Here is a 15,438-nt window from a genome sequence, read left to right as displayed (position 1 = left end):
AATAGCTACCATCTGGGCATTATGAGGACCAGTTCTATGAAGTGGAGCTGCAGAGTTTGGCAAGTTAGAACAATGGAGGATATCTGGGCACCAGAAAGAGCTCTGGGTCCCTGCAGCAGCAAGAGCACAGAAAGGACTATTCTTTACCAGGGAAAACAATAATGTGGTTTCCTTCAGGTTTGTGCACCATTAAATAGATCTGTGTACAATCTGAGAGATAAGTATTGATTACCCAATGTGGTTTGTCCTCAGTGAGATCTCCAGCTCCCTCAAGACTTTTGTAGATTCCTGGACCCGTCTGCGAAACTTCTGAAACACAATGAAAGCACAGTGTTTTGCTGCAGAAATATAATTATTCAATACTTAATAAGCAGTGAGAGTTTACAGGTTCCTTTTGAAACAGTACCGATTTAGCATTAACACTTTTGTTACCTTGATGGATTCACGATAGACAGTTTAATAAAAACATATTAAAATCTATGCGTTCTTCTTTTTTGTCTATACTTTGTTGGTACCTACAGTACCCAGAATGCAACTCAACCACCGATAGTTCATACCGAGATTCGAGTGGGTTGTGCTAGCAATGGCTAACGTAGCCTACCCTCAAGCAGAGATGATGAGTGGGCTACAGAGGTCTGGTAACATCACTTCTTTCTAACTACAGAACTCAAGATCTTTTCATTTCCAAACTTGCAGCCAGCAAAGGCTTTATAAAAAAAATGTCACATATGCAAAAGTACTCCCCAACACATTTAAGACTGCGATGTGTAAAATTGGCAGAGTTCCCCTTTAAGTGGACATTATATTTTAGAGGACATTGGTATTGTCCCACCTTTCGAGTGACTCCGGGGTCTAAGTATCCTCGTAGCTTCTGGATGTAGGTGTGAGGCGGATTCTTCACCTGAAACCTCTCCTGAAAATACACAACAGCGTAAGCATTGTAATGTGCAGTTTGTTCAAGTTACTGTGTTGGTGCAGACTGATTAAAGTGATGACAGCAGGTTAGTGTACATCGTGAGAGCTGGTTTTGTCGTTTACGAATCAGAGTTTTTGAATGCACCTGGTCGCAGATCAGGTCCCACTTCTTCTCATTGTCATACTGCCTGAGGAGCCGCGCTTTGTCTGGAGGCAGGTTCATAGAATTCTGAAAATAGAAGATGCCAGCATTAGTTTTTATTTATAACCACATATTTCCTCTTTTCTGTTTATTTGACTATTTAAAGCAGCTCTGACTGAGTGTGTGTCAATGACTGGGCCTCTGGCGCCAAGAGCAGAGCAGCGTCGAAAATGTTGGGGATTCACACCCTGACCTCACTTCCTGTGTTGACACTCAGCATCCTGCCCCAGGAGATTACATTACATTACATTACAGTCATTTAGCAGACGCTTTTATCCAAAGCGACTTACAATAAGTGTATGCAACATAGGTATTCAAGAGAACTACTAGTCACCAGAAGTCATAAGTGCATCTCCTTTCTTAAACAAGCATCTAAGAGCATAAACCAGAGCAAAAGTATAGTGCAGAAGCAAATTACTACGAAAACAATAAGTGCAACAAACTAATACGAATGCAATAAGTGCTACGAGGAAGGCTCAGGGTAGTACTTCTTGAAGAGGTGAGTTTTCAGCCTGCGCCGAAAGATGGGCAGCGACTCTGCTGTTCTGACGTCAGTGGGGAGTTCATTCCACCACTGTGGGGCCAGGACAGATGGTCTGGGCTCCTCTGCACTCTTGAGTCTCAGTATCGTTCAGGCACACTTTGGTTTTAACCACAACACCCCGTACCAAAGCACAGGCCTATTACCAGACCTGTCATCTAATCCAGCCATAAAAAAACACTTGAACGCCACACGAGACGTCCTGAGGCAGCCAGTTTACTGTGGCTCAAATTAAACCCTAAATGCTCTAATTTGTGTTTGGAGACCAACCCACTTAAAGCGTTTTATGACCTCATGACAACAATTAATAAATAACTAAACAACACAAGCTTTTGACTAATAACTTCCTTGACTAAGCAAAGAGAAACAGGGGGTTAACATGGGAATCTTAAAAATGAGGAAGCACAACAATATCAGGGAGTTTGCCAGCCCCTGAAACTGATCACCTCAGCGTTTTCTCTTTGAAGAGACATGAGGGATTGTTTGCACTGGGAACCCTCATTTACAGCCGTATCGACAGAACCCCAGCAGCCCGGCCACAAACAGCCTGTCAGCTTGACTTTTAACCTTGAGCTATAACTCAGCCTGCCCTCTAAAATGCAGCACCCTGTTAACCCATCCCAGGCCTGATGTGATGTTCACACTAGTATTCCTCCACTGGGGGAGTGTTTGATACATGGAAAAATGAAATAAACTTGTTCCTATGACAAGTTTTCCACATCGGAATTTGTTCACTCTATCAGCACATCATGAATCATCATGTCTAAAGTTGAATGAGGTAAAGAAACGGTGCATCTGCTTTTCTTATAATTTCACATTAAACTGCATATTTCTGAAATCAGAAATTACAAAGTCAAAAGCACATGCCGATGGATTCCAAAGAATAACCCTCAAAAAATGTAAAAATGCAATGCTTGACAAAGTTATAGCAGTAGTGGGAAACGGTGCAGAGATGTTGCATATGGGGCCTTTGACATACCCTGCTTTATGAATCAAACGCATGACAGAGGGAAAAAGCAACATGCATACCAGATGTCCAGAATTACAGGAGGAATGTGTCCTGTATATAGAAGTAGTTTATAGTAGTAAATTCCCTCTCTTGTCTGACCCCGAGCAGCTTTCTCCTCATCTGTCTCTTGGGAGAAATTTCATCTCCGATACAGTCTCTAGGACATTCGTCCTGGGAAGTGAAGAGTAATGTCTCACATCTGTATCTGTCTCTAATAAATGATCTCTCTCTGAGCATTCTTAACATAGAATGGACACTACTTTAATAAGCATTGGTCATTAATAACTTTATTAATGTATACAGTATTCATTTAGGATTCATTGAATTCTTATTAATTAAATTAATGCATCTATGAAGGAATTACATCTAAAACATTTATATGACTAATTGATTAGTCGATAGCCAGAAAATGAATTGGCAATTATTTTGATGATCGATTAATGTTTTCAGTTCCAGCATCTGTTCAAACCCAAAGTATGGTTTCTTTTTTCTTTCTCAGTCAGTCATGCATACTGAAGTAGAACTGTAGGGCAAAAAGGCAAAGAGCAAAGCTCCCTTTTGTAGTCATTTTATTCTGAGTTACTGGAAAACAGGCAGACACACACACACAAACACATAAACACACACACACAAAATTAAGTAAAAACCTGCAGACTGTTATTGGATTTGAAAAAGATTTCTGTCATAAAAACATGAATTAAAAGTGAAAAAAAAAGTGTAATACTATAGGTTCCCTGCCATTACGAGCCATGAGGACACACACATGACTTTGATGTTTAAGACGGTTCTGCTCTTTGTCAGTTACAGCCTCAGGTAATGTAAACAAATACAGGTGGGATTGTGAGCAGATGTGTGAAGCTACAAATGTTGTAAAAAAACGGGTGTAAAAAAAGCATTTCTCCGACACAGAGGAGGTTAAATGCGGTTTCTCTTGCAACAAGGCAAAAGGCAGAGAGGATGTTTCCTTTCTGACTAGATTTGGGTAATTGGAGCCAAGTAACCCAATTTAGCTAATTTAATTTCACTTTCTCCCACAGTGATATAATCTTGCCCTTCCTGTGTTTATAAGAAGCTAGAAAGAAGTGGTTATATCGGGGAGAGGGGGCAGTGACACAGCTTTGGATTCATCGGCCCATTTTAGGAGTAAAATACTACAGAAATGCCAAAAATGTCTGATGCTTGTTATGTTGCCATGTTGCCCACAGACTCTCTCCTCCAGCAAGGCCTTTCTTGTTTGACCTGAGACTGGCTCGACAAAGGATTCAATGTGGCGCTTTGTTTTGATTTGGTGCCGTGCCATTCCCATCCTTTGACATTTGAGCTATTTTTTTCCTCATAGAATATCGCTAACAATGACTGGTGGGCAGGGTCAGTGTTTGCCCCCTGGTGCTGTGTAGAGCACAATCCGGCTAAAACACAACACCAGTACACTGCGCAACCAGATGAACCGGTTTTATTATCACCACTTACTCTCCAATCATTTGACTCCCATTTTGAGCCAGAACAGGAGGCCGAGGTTACAAACAGAGAATAAAAACTCCCTTGTATGAAACCGTCATATAGTTTAACTTGTTTAAATACCAATACATCATTTTTTTGCTTTTTATGTAAAGATCTCTTCTCTAAAATTAGTTAAAGAAAAGGAGTAAATGATTGTGGCGAAAAATGATATAATGGAGGAACTAAGATCTAATAATGAATAGTCTTCTGACAGAAAATCTATCAACATACATTCTGATTCAGCGATTAATCGTTTAACAAATACAAAACTTTAATGTGAGAATTTTGGTTTATCGTTTTATTGATAGTGAAAATAGTGTTGGAATTTCTTGGATAAATGAAAGGTAAATAAACTAAAAAAGAGAAGATATTCTGCACAAACCAAGGGAAGTATGTAAAGTGAGATACCCGTTTAGAGGTGGAAGGATGTTGTGGAGGAGGATTAAGCACAGGAGTAACACCGGCCAACAGAGAGGGCATAAACTCTAAAACAGACATTCGAGCCGTTGACAAAGGAAGACGGAGGTTTTCAAAACTCAACAGTTAAAGTAGTTGAGGGGGTCAGGTTTCAGGTTAAGGAGGCATGGAGAGTCCAGGAGAGCCATCAGGGACTCAGCAGAGCAGTCAAGTCACGCATCACCCCTCACAACTGAGGGGTGATGCTGCAGAGCCCATGGTCACCTCCGACATGAAGAGTCATCGGGGCAACTCTGTCTGCCCTGAACTGGACAGCTTTCTAATCCGAGCTGATTTACAATCAGCCTTGAGTTGAGTTTATGACTAGAAACTCCAGCCAGAGAGACAAATGGAAGAGAGTGACAAGACGTTTCCCCCCTGATCTTTTTCACAGCTTCACACTTTCAGTCAGGATAAGATATAACACCGCCATACACCAAGACAAACTGACTCTTCACTTTAGAGCCCTGCCTTTGGAATTTCCTCAGCCTGTTTATTGTAGAGAGCACATTTACTTGGTCTCAAAAGCCTGGAAGAGAAGTTAGAATTACCAATATTTACTGTGAATCATGGTTATTGGTTTATCAGTGAAGGTCTGACAAAAATCCTTTTGTGAAAAAGATTTGAATTGATTCTCTTTTTTGTAGTATTGTTTGAAAATGCATGTGCAGCATTCTGGATCTAGCTTATATTAATTTGTGGTGGCTTGTAAGCCAATGTAAAGTGGACATAGCTGTATGCAATAATACTAATAATAATTACAATACACAAGACACAATTATAAGGTTTTGTGCTCTGTCTTATACCATGTAAATCTATTTTCAGACTAAAACACCCAACAAGTTGCCAGCTAAGCAGATGCATTCAATAAGATGAGCTCTATCAGTGGGTTTGAAGCCCGCAGTCTGTGTTTTTATCTACTTTGACGGGTTTACACAGGCCAGACTTAGTTGTCATCAGCTCAGAGGAAAAAGAGTGGGTGGCTAAAGAGGCTACTCTGCTGGACAGATCCTGTGGCAGATCAGACATTGAGGCCCAGACTGCCCCCTTTAACTCCGACAAGTCGGAGTGTCTTCTCATCAGGGCGGGGTCCAGGAAGAAGGGCTTTACAGTACAACTTAACTGAGAGCCAACATAATCAAAGGGTCACATCTGCACACCACAATGCACGGAACTAAAAGCACACATTCGAGGAAATGCAAGTTAATTTATTCACTAATGTCTGGTACATTTCTTACGCAATGGCAATTCAAGGAATTCACAGATGATATTTTTGTTAAATGAGGAGATCACTTCATTTGAAGAAAACGTACATCTAAAAAGTCCAAGTATCCCTTAAAAGCTATAAATAATTACACTAGTGTCAATAAATGGTAAAACGCCTAAACTGATCAATTCATTTATAGACAGATAACAAAAAAAACAATACTAAGAGTTGATGTTACATATTTTTTCAATCTAGTTTCAGTTTCAGCAGCCAAAGGTTACTAACCTACAAGAAATAAAAGCATGGATCAGCTTTTTCAGATCCTGTGTGGATGTTAATCATGTGACACTTGCTATACTTTACAGAGAAATAAAGGCTGACATTGGAAGTGATTTCAGATGGCTGCCAGGACTCGGATATCTGGTCTGTATTTTACTTTTCAAGAACAACAAATTGGTCAATAGAATGTGCAGACTTTTAATGTAATCATTAAAAATGTTAGAGAAAGAATTGTGTCTGGCTATTTTTCTTAATCCCCAAAAAGAACTGGCGTATATTGTTTCAAAACACTTTAGCTTTGAAAAAGGAACACTTTTCAATGATCTGGTAACAAATGAAAATACTGGACAAGCCAATGAGGGGGGAGACAAGACCAGCAGCTGAAATGAGGGTTACTGTCTGAAGAGGTTGGAAAAATGCAGGCCACTGATCCCTTTCAGGAGGCAGAGCCAACAAGGAGGCAAAGAAAACAGAATGAATATGTGACTTGGCAGGACTGTGTTTTATTTAAGCATATTTCAGGCCCCCACAATGAGGAAAGAAAGTGATGATCCAGTCCTTTTGCTAGAGATGGATGGATTTAGTTCAAAATAAATGTGTCCCACATTAAAAACAGTCTGCACAGAAGAACAGGAAGGGTAAATAGAAAACCAATATCCGGGCGCCTGTCTGTCACACTGTACATGACACATACACCGATGACTACATGAGGTGGGGCTTAACAAGGCGTGATGGTCTTATTTAATGACATCATTCATGGTAAACGTAGTTGTGAATCACACCAGCTTTTCATAATTGGACGCTATTGTTTGGATTCCTCCTTTTCCTTGCTATGGAAACACAATGAGAGGGGACAGGATGAGAGGTTGTCGTCACCGTAGTGCAGGGACTTCCTTAACTCTTCAGGAAATCAAGAACTGCCATGAGTAATGTCATGTTTGTACCTTCTGTTACGTGTAATATGAGCGTGTGCATGTTTTTTGCACATCCATTCTAACAATGTGTTTATGTTTGTATGAATGAATTGTAGGTGTTTTTCCAGCTCCCAGGTAAGCCTCGTGGAACTGGAAGCGACAGAGCAGAGTGTGAGAAAACACTGCACACCCTTTCTCCGAGCAGTCATCCGATCACCCCATCGCTCTTTGTCGAGGTAACCCGAACCAGGCAATCACAACAAAGCATGAGTACTGCACAAAGATACTGGAGGACCAACAAAGCAGATGCTACCAGCTCTGCCAAAGACAGAGATTGAAGGTTGGAGGGACAGAAATCAGAGAGGACAAGAAGAAAGGTTTTCATGGAGTTTAGGACTCTTTCTTGACCACTCCCCCTAATGTTTTGTCCGTGTTTACTAAGCAAACAGATTCAGTTAAGAGCTTGTTTATTTAGATATTAGCATAACAGGTAAGGGCACACCTCATTTACATGCAAACATGAGTCCGTGATCAAACCACATTTTCGACTGTGTTACACAATTGATACAAACATAATTTACATAATTTGCTTTCCATTTCTCAACCAATACACAGCTTAAACTCTTCTTAGTTGAAGAAGCTCTATAGTATGCTATACATTTGGGCTAAAAATTGAGATATTTGATTTATGGATAATTGTTCCCACTTAAACTGTGAATTGTTTCTTAAAAAATCTAAAAAACTGTGATAATTTTGAATAACTTTTCCTGATAAACGACCTAAAATGATTCAGTAATGATCAGTAAAATTGTTCCATCCTCAAAACTCAAAGCTCCTCTACTGGCTGAAATCCATATTATGGAGTGTTAAATCCCCATTAAATCAGGAGCTTAAAGGCAACACAGTTTTCAGCTGTGGTGTGAGGTTCTCCGACCTTCTCCTCTGCCATCCTGTTAGCCAAAACCTTTCCTTTCCCTGCCTGAACGCACTCTGAAGCCTCCTCTCTTCTCTCATGAACTCACATCTTCTACTATGTGACCTCTGCTCTGAGTCACTCTGTTGAGAGAAATAACGTTCCCTGCAGTCCCTTCTTTACAACTCAAGGCCAAATGGACATTCCACAGCCAGTCAAAACAACAGGAAGTTGTTTTTTTTCGGTTGATAAATCAAGAACTACCTCCAAGAACCCTTTGCTAATCCATTTATGTACCCGGTGACACGGCAGTGATCGACAGCGGTGATAGCTAGAGACCGTTATCATCACAAGGTTCTTTCAGCCGAGCAAATGGCCACAGCCGGAGATAAAAAGGAAAATGTCCTTCTGAAGCCAGATGTTCCTCAACCATCAAACGTGAGAGAATGAGCTTATCTAGAAAGCTTTTTGTGTTCCAAAACAACTCAAACTATCCCAGCAATCCCACCTGACAACTAAATTGTCCTATTTATTAGGTTTTTTTAAACATTGTAACTAGGAAATGTGAACATAAACAAGGATATAAGTTCAGTTAGGACTGAGTTATAAATAAATACTACAATCGCTGATGAATCGGAGGTACTCGTTCATTCCTGCGTGGCTAACATCCTGTTTGTTCTCCTCCGTGCGTCCGAGCAGGGTCCAGGGAAGCCCCAGCCAACGGATGATATACAAAGGGAATGTCAGGAATGCAGGTACATGAATGACTCAATAACTCATGCCGGCCAGGCCTCTTGACACACTGCCCTGTTAAAAATATGAAGATTGGCCAAAGAGAAAGGGGCCACAAATCTGACCCTGTGCTGTGTACAAATAAAAGTTTTGAATCAAATTGGATTTATCTTCTCGGTTTGTATTTGAGGAAGGGGAAACGGTGATAATAAAAGAAAGAGGAACCAAAGACGGTCAAGACACGTAGACTCCAGATGAGAACTGAATCATCTTATTAAGATGTCATATGTCTTAAAAAGTTCCCCTTTGTTTCTCAATAAGTTACTGTAAAATCAGAAGTCTTAAAAAAGGAAATGATACAGAAAAGCTACTGTGTGTCATTTAAGGAAGGCCTGGGAGATAATAACATCATATCACGAGTGTGTAGGAGAGGTAGCTGCTATAATCCATTGGCTCTTTAAACGGACTTACAGCAGGTCTTCTGAGCGTCCCTGTAAAAAGAGTGTAGCGGCACAAAGGGCACCAGGGGATGAGGCCCCCTTTCTAAAACAACACTGACTGACAGAGTCCCCATTGTATTGAGGAGGAAACCACTTCTCCAACCTACAGCCGTGGTGCAGCTGCATCAGAGAAGCATGCAAACCCCCACTGACACGCACAAATGCATGCACCAAAGAAACTTACATATGCATAGAAATGGAAAACACATGCAGTTGCTTTGCAGAGATGAATACATCCAGATCAATGATGTGCACAAACAACTTGTGCTAGTTGCTGTTTCTTACGCTTGTAGGTCGAAAAATTAAAATCTGTCCCCAAATAGAATCTCAAAAAGTAAACAACAAATATTTATTTGTGCTATATCTAAGTTGGTCTGCCTGGCTATAAATGTAATAGATGGCATTTTGGGGAAATACACCTATAGCAAATCAATACCACTCATCAATTATGCAGCCAGCAGCTGGTTAGCTTAGCACACATTTCTGGAAACAGGGTAAAATAGTTAGCCTGGTTATGTCCAACCAAAACTTGTTGTTTTTACAACTTACACACAAGCTAATCAGCTAATGACTGTAGCGTCATATTTTCCATAAAGACACAATACTGGCCTTGATCATCTTAACTTGCTCTTGGCAAGAAAGCAAATAAGCAGCTAATGCATCTCCCAAAATGTGGATATATGGGGACATGTTATATCTGCTCAGTCATGGTCTTTAACTTGACCTTTGCTTTCCAAAATAACGACATGGAGAGAGGTAGAGAAGCACTAAAACTACCCATAAAGGCTGGTCCAGATTGGGTAATTGTAGCCTAAGGGTGGAGAAAGCCAGGTGGACAGCCTTGTGCTGAACCCCCCCATGCCTGCTCCACTGCTCTAAAACCTAATTTAAGTATGTGCTCTCTACTCCCATGATCCCCCTCTTCCTGGGATATAGTGGTGGGTGGCTGAGCCAGATGTACACACACTTCAAACATTAGTTTAATTCTTTTCTAAGATAATTCTTATCTTAGAAAAGATGTTGCATGTGAGAAAGGGAGTGGTAGACATACCAGGCACATAAATAAACTGCGAGCACCAGTCAACAAATGAAAATGATTTAGGTTTTATGTCCAATAAACACATCGCACAGCTTGACTCCATTAGTTCCACTTGAGTGACATCTATCAGACACTGGAGCTTTCTTTAGACTTCAGCCATCAAGACACAGTGATGTCAGACGGGGAGCTGGAGTCACATTGTCAGCATGTCTGATTTCTCAACCACTTTTTTTTAATCTGGATTTTTCCCAGCATTTGCTGCTACTTAATGCTGAGAAAGTCAAATCTCAAAAGAAAAGTCGAATGGCACATTAAAGCGTGACGAAACCTGATGTAATAGTATAAAAACTTTGAGTCAGACAAATCGGTTAGGGTGGTTTCCAACGCAATTAGGTGGTGTAAATAATCAAAAGCTGCACCCATAACAGCTTTTTTAAATGTGTGCGCTATTTAATAATGTTGGTAAAGTCATTACGACCTAGAACAGTGGCACGCTGCCAGTTCAAAGAGAATTTTCCCTTTCTGAGTTCTCCTGTGGCCCCGGCGGAGACTAGACCGCAGGAATCCAGTGGTGGATTGGTGCTCGGGCACTTTGAAAGGGGATCTCAGGCCAGGCATGCACCTTTGAAAATGCCACTCACTGATCTCACATCATTTTCATTAGGACAGAGTCATATGGAGAAGGTTATTGTGTAGGACAGACCCACAGTAAATTCAGGGATTGTGAGGGTAGGAAAAACTGAGTGAGTGAGTGAATGAGAGGTTCCACTTTCATTTGGAATAGCAAGGATAAGTAAGAGTTGGCAAGGATAATAGAGAGAGGGAAATCAGCTAAAACTATCAAGAGTATGCTAGCAATGACTAAGGTATACTTTTAAAGACATGGCTTATATGCTGTGCATCTGTGAGGTCCAGGTTGACCAGCTAAACTAATGTCATGTTGCAGCCTGCAGGAACACAGTTCTTATTGTAAAGCAAACCAACCACAACGAGCATTGGAAGCGATGCAATTTCCCCCGTTAAAACGAAGAAAGGAAAATGCCAGGCAGCTGTTTCCAGCCACAAAAGAGCTCAGGCTGTTTCTGAGGATGCTGAACAAAAGAGACGAGAAGGAGACGATGTCTTTAGCACATGCTGCCGGTTGGAATGGACATTTTATTAGCAGACCGCATGAAGAAGTTGAAGCTGAACCAGGGATCTCACCCCTCCTCTGCTCCCCTCCGCCGTCTACAGTAGAGCAGTCCTGTTAAAGTCATTAGCCCTGGGATATTACTACACTGGCGTAAGCTGCTGCACCCATGACATCATTATGGGCTGCTGTCAGTCCAGCGGGACGTCTGTGAGCTGTGTCTGAGAGGAGATGGGCAGTCCCACCACGCAGATGCAGGCACATCCATTCACACCAGAATGCCATCATGCAGCAGGAAACACAGTGGTCCAGAGAAGGGAAATTTACCCATTTCAAAATATCCATTTATGGAACGTGTGTTATTTCTGAGGCTGCGACGAAGCCTATTATTTCCCTACTCACAAACACGGAAAAAAGAAACCTGCCCAGTTCAGAAAAAGCAGAGTGAATCACTCAGACTATTTTTGGAGTATATGATGCTTTACAGCCACCGCCAGACAACTGATCCATGGCCTTGTCTCCCTGAAGAGCTCCAACCAACAAGACAGAAGCTTTTGATGTGCCTTTATCTCCAAACAAGGGGCCAGCAGGGCAGAGAGACGTCCATTGTCTGATAAGAACACTAAAATATACAAGCATGTTGTTCTTTCCCACAAAGTAAAGGAAATCTGGGGCTACTATGGGGTAGGGTGGGGTGGGGTTGGAGAGCTTGAAAAATGTTCCCAGTCAAAAACACAGCTCAAATGTTGAGTCTACTGCCTCTTGCATAGAAATCATCTGCTCTGCACGGCTGAACATAATAACAGGGATTGACTTTGTGTTGCAGGGCAGTCAAACAACAGAAAATTATTCCAGTCTCTAGGCAGGATGTATGTTTCCCTTCTTTACAGGAAATATGACGACTACAAATCCCATAGAAAAACTTGGTATAAAATGTCCCAAGCAATGAGCCATCTGCGTAAAAGAGACATGACTTGAGCTGTCATTATGGTACTGACAGTGTAGCATAGTGAATTATTGTCATAATAGCTGAGGATTAGCAAAGCAGTCAACAAGCAGACCTTGAATGGCTTCTTGCTGTGCTAGTCTCTTCATATGAGGGGGTTTACTTTGTAGCTGCTGATAGCTCTGACAACCAAATGATGGCTTCATTCCAGAAACGTGGAGGATCCACGAAGTGTTCAACAATGAGACAACATCTGAGCAATGCTGTGAAGACTCCAGCTCTCTGCTGCTTGATGCTGTAATTAAGGTCTTAAACAGCTGAAAATCAAGGCCAGGTGTGGTTAGGTTTAAATAAGTACCTGTGAAAAACCTCCATGCCACTGTTTAACAAAAATAAACTGCATAGTTTATAGTACTGTATAGTATGGTAATAAAAACCTTTATGAATTTTCTAAATATGTATTTAATGCTTCTCTGACTCTGAGTGTTGGATGACACACTGCAGCAGAGCAACAAGTATAAGGGATGTTATTGAGCTTTCTGTTTTCTTTTTGGATGGTTTAAGTACTCGAATATGCAACTCAAATGCTGGTTCTGTGAATAATACCGCATTAATTAAATGTTACTCAACTAAATGTAACACAAAATTGAGAAAAGATATTCCACCACTGTGTCAATATGAAAAGGCCAATGTGGCATTCTGATGTAACTATTTTATTTAGCACCCATTCTCCTGGTCAGGCCAGTTCTCTTCAAAGTGGCAATTATTTCTCAGCTTTCTGTCCAAAGCAAACTGCAATGTTGTATTTTCAGAACTGTGCCATGTTGCTTTACTGTAGGACTGTGGTTCCTGGCCTTTTTGGCTTGTGACCACTTAAAGTCAGGCAATGTCCACTCAACATCAAAAGTTGTTGTATGAATTAAACCAAAATATAGGCTAACTGTTTCTACCTGATAATTTATGCTAAGTTATCAGGTAAAATTCATACTAATATTTATATGAATTTACAGGCTGAGCACCAAAATATTGTGAACAAAGTGAGCCAGTTAGGGTTTCTGATTAGATGCACCTGCCTGTATGACTTTCTGGTGTACAAGAACTTTATTGCAATTGTTTCCTTCTTATTATCCCTTTCATCTGGTGACCCCTCAGGTTTATCTTGTAATCCTTTGCGCCACTGCAAGTCCCCACTCCCAGACTGGGAACCACTGCTATAGGCTACTCTGTAATAGGTAATTAGTTGAATAAAATACTTTTCAAAAACCTAAGATATTTTTCAGTATTTACTTTATTTTTTAAATTCATAATGTGGTCTATAAAATGTCAAAAGATAGTGGAAAGATATCCCTCACACATATTTTTGTCAAACCAACAGCCCCCAAAAAACCCCCAAATATTCTGTTTACTTTCACATATGACAAAAGAGAAGCAGAAAACCCCCCATTTGCAGGAGCAATGAATGTTTGGCATCTTTGCTTAAAATTTGACCCTAACTGATTAATTGCTGATCAAAGTAGTTGCTGGTTAATTGTGTGACGATGGACTATGTAATTCAGCTACTGTAGAGTTACAGATTATATCTTTTCCACCGCTGGAGATGACTGACTGACTGGCTGACTGACTGACTGATTGACTTCCTCAGCCTGACGATCAAGTTATTCTAAGTCCACATGATTGTTCCTGAAAAAAGAAAAAAAACCCTGTAAAGTCCCCAGTATGACAGAGCCAGTGCGTGACTGTGTTGATAGTCGGTACAAGTGGGTGTTGACTGTATGCTCATTAATACAAAGCGCCCAGACGGCTCCACTCCGGCCTGATGCGGACAGTGGAGGGAGGCGAAACTCTTCGGGTGTGGGAGTTTTGGGGGAATTCAGAAAATGCTGTTTTCAGATGGTTTGCCTGCAGCGAAAAACTTTATAAAAAAAAAACCCCCAGGTGAAGAATGCTGAGAAGTGCTCTCTCAAAGATATACTGTATAATGCCGACCCCTGCTAACTCTCACCATGCTTACTTCAGCCAAACGCTGAGTTTGACTTTAGGGGAGACAAAAGAACCGCAGGAGAGGAGGGGGAGAGAGAGAGAGAGAGGGGGAGAGAGAGGCAGAGAATGAGGGGCGGGACAGCTCAGGTCGGATCATTTAAAATATCAGCAGCTCTTAATGGACGAAAACAGAAATGTAAATAGTCATACTATACCTTCATGTAAGCCCAAGTAACAAAATAACAAAAGAGCACAAATACACACTTTTGTTACAGAAACACCATCCATTATTAGGGATGTTTATGATGCCACTAGTTTTAATTTGTATTCTGTAGATGATGCATTCATTTATGAGTCAGATTATCTGAAGTTAACATGTGTATATATCTATTTTGACGTTTGGACAACAACTATCTAAGACGATCACAACTTACCAAAACAATGGCAAATTTCTCCTCCAGCTCGGTGGGTTCGGGCATGGGAACCTTTAGAGGCATGATGTGATGCTTCATCTCCGACTGGCCGTCCACACTTTCTATATTACCCATTTTCCTCCAGATGTGCTGTGTCCTCCGGTCAACTTGGATCCTTTAGGTTTCCTCCAGTGGTGATAATCCAGGCAAAACAAAGATAAAAGAAATCTCAACAAAAAAAAAAAAATATTCCAACAATTTCCTTAACGGATTAATCCAAATAATCTATTTCCTCGAAACGAGATAAAGCGCTGACAGTGCAGTAGCCTCGTATCACTGTCCCAAAATGCCATTTACACTTTGCTCACGCGTTTAGGGGGTTTACAGTGTGCTCCACAGTAGCGTCCCTTCAAAAACGTTGAAATACTTTCAAAAGTAACAATCAAAGTGCAGATGCTTTCTCTTCCAGAAAGTAGTTTCTAATTTGCCTGGGCACTCCATTACTTCATACGGATTTTCCCCTCGCGACAGACAATTTTGCAAATGCCGAGTAACAGTTACTTTAAGTTGCTTCTCAACTTTCTTGGCTACGACGTGTTTCCATTCATTATTGTTGTGTGATCCTGATTAAACTCTTTTGCTGTTGCCTCCACTCAGAGGGCAGGTTTTCTCTCCAGTCCCGCCCCGAACTGGAGGAGGCGGCGCTCCTGTAGGTTAAAAGACCTGTCAATCACTTATTTTCGGTTCCCCCCACCCCTCACAT

The 15,438-nt window shown here is 41.0% G+C and overlaps 1 protein-coding gene across 4 annotated transcripts in view; it reads right to left on the bottom strand.

The window, feature by feature from the left end:
• fmnl3 (formin-like 3) overlaps window positions 1-15,295 on the bottom strand; it is a 33,748-nt gene extending 18,453 nt beyond the window's left edge. For all 4 annotated transcript variants that reach the window (XM_054608866.1, XM_054608867.1, XM_054608868.1 and 1 more), the window contains exons 1-4: window positions 14,697-15,295; window positions 1,061-1,144; window positions 833-913; window positions 233-309 (exon numbers count right to left, since the gene is read on the bottom strand). In XM_054608866.1, coding sequence (XP_054464841.1) covers window positions 233-309; window positions 833-913; window positions 1,061-1,144; window positions 14,697-14,810 — 356 coding nt within the window. In that variant the 5' untranslated portion in view covers window positions 14,811-15,295. The remainder of the gene's footprint in view (window positions 1-232; window positions 310-832; window positions 914-1,060; window positions 1,145-14,696) is intronic.
• Between the last annotated feature and the right edge of the window lie 143 nt (window positions 15,296-15,438).

The sequence above is a fragment of the Anoplopoma fimbria genome, chromosome 12 (genome assembly GCF_027596085.1).
Source record: "Anoplopoma fimbria isolate UVic2021 breed Golden Eagle Sablefish chromosome 12, Afim_UVic_2022, whole genome shotgun sequence".
Classification (NCBI taxonomy): domain Eukaryota; kingdom Metazoa; phylum Chordata; class Actinopteri; order Perciformes; family Anoplopomatidae; genus Anoplopoma; species Anoplopoma fimbria.
This window is presented reverse-complemented; position numbering and strand designations above follow the sequence as displayed.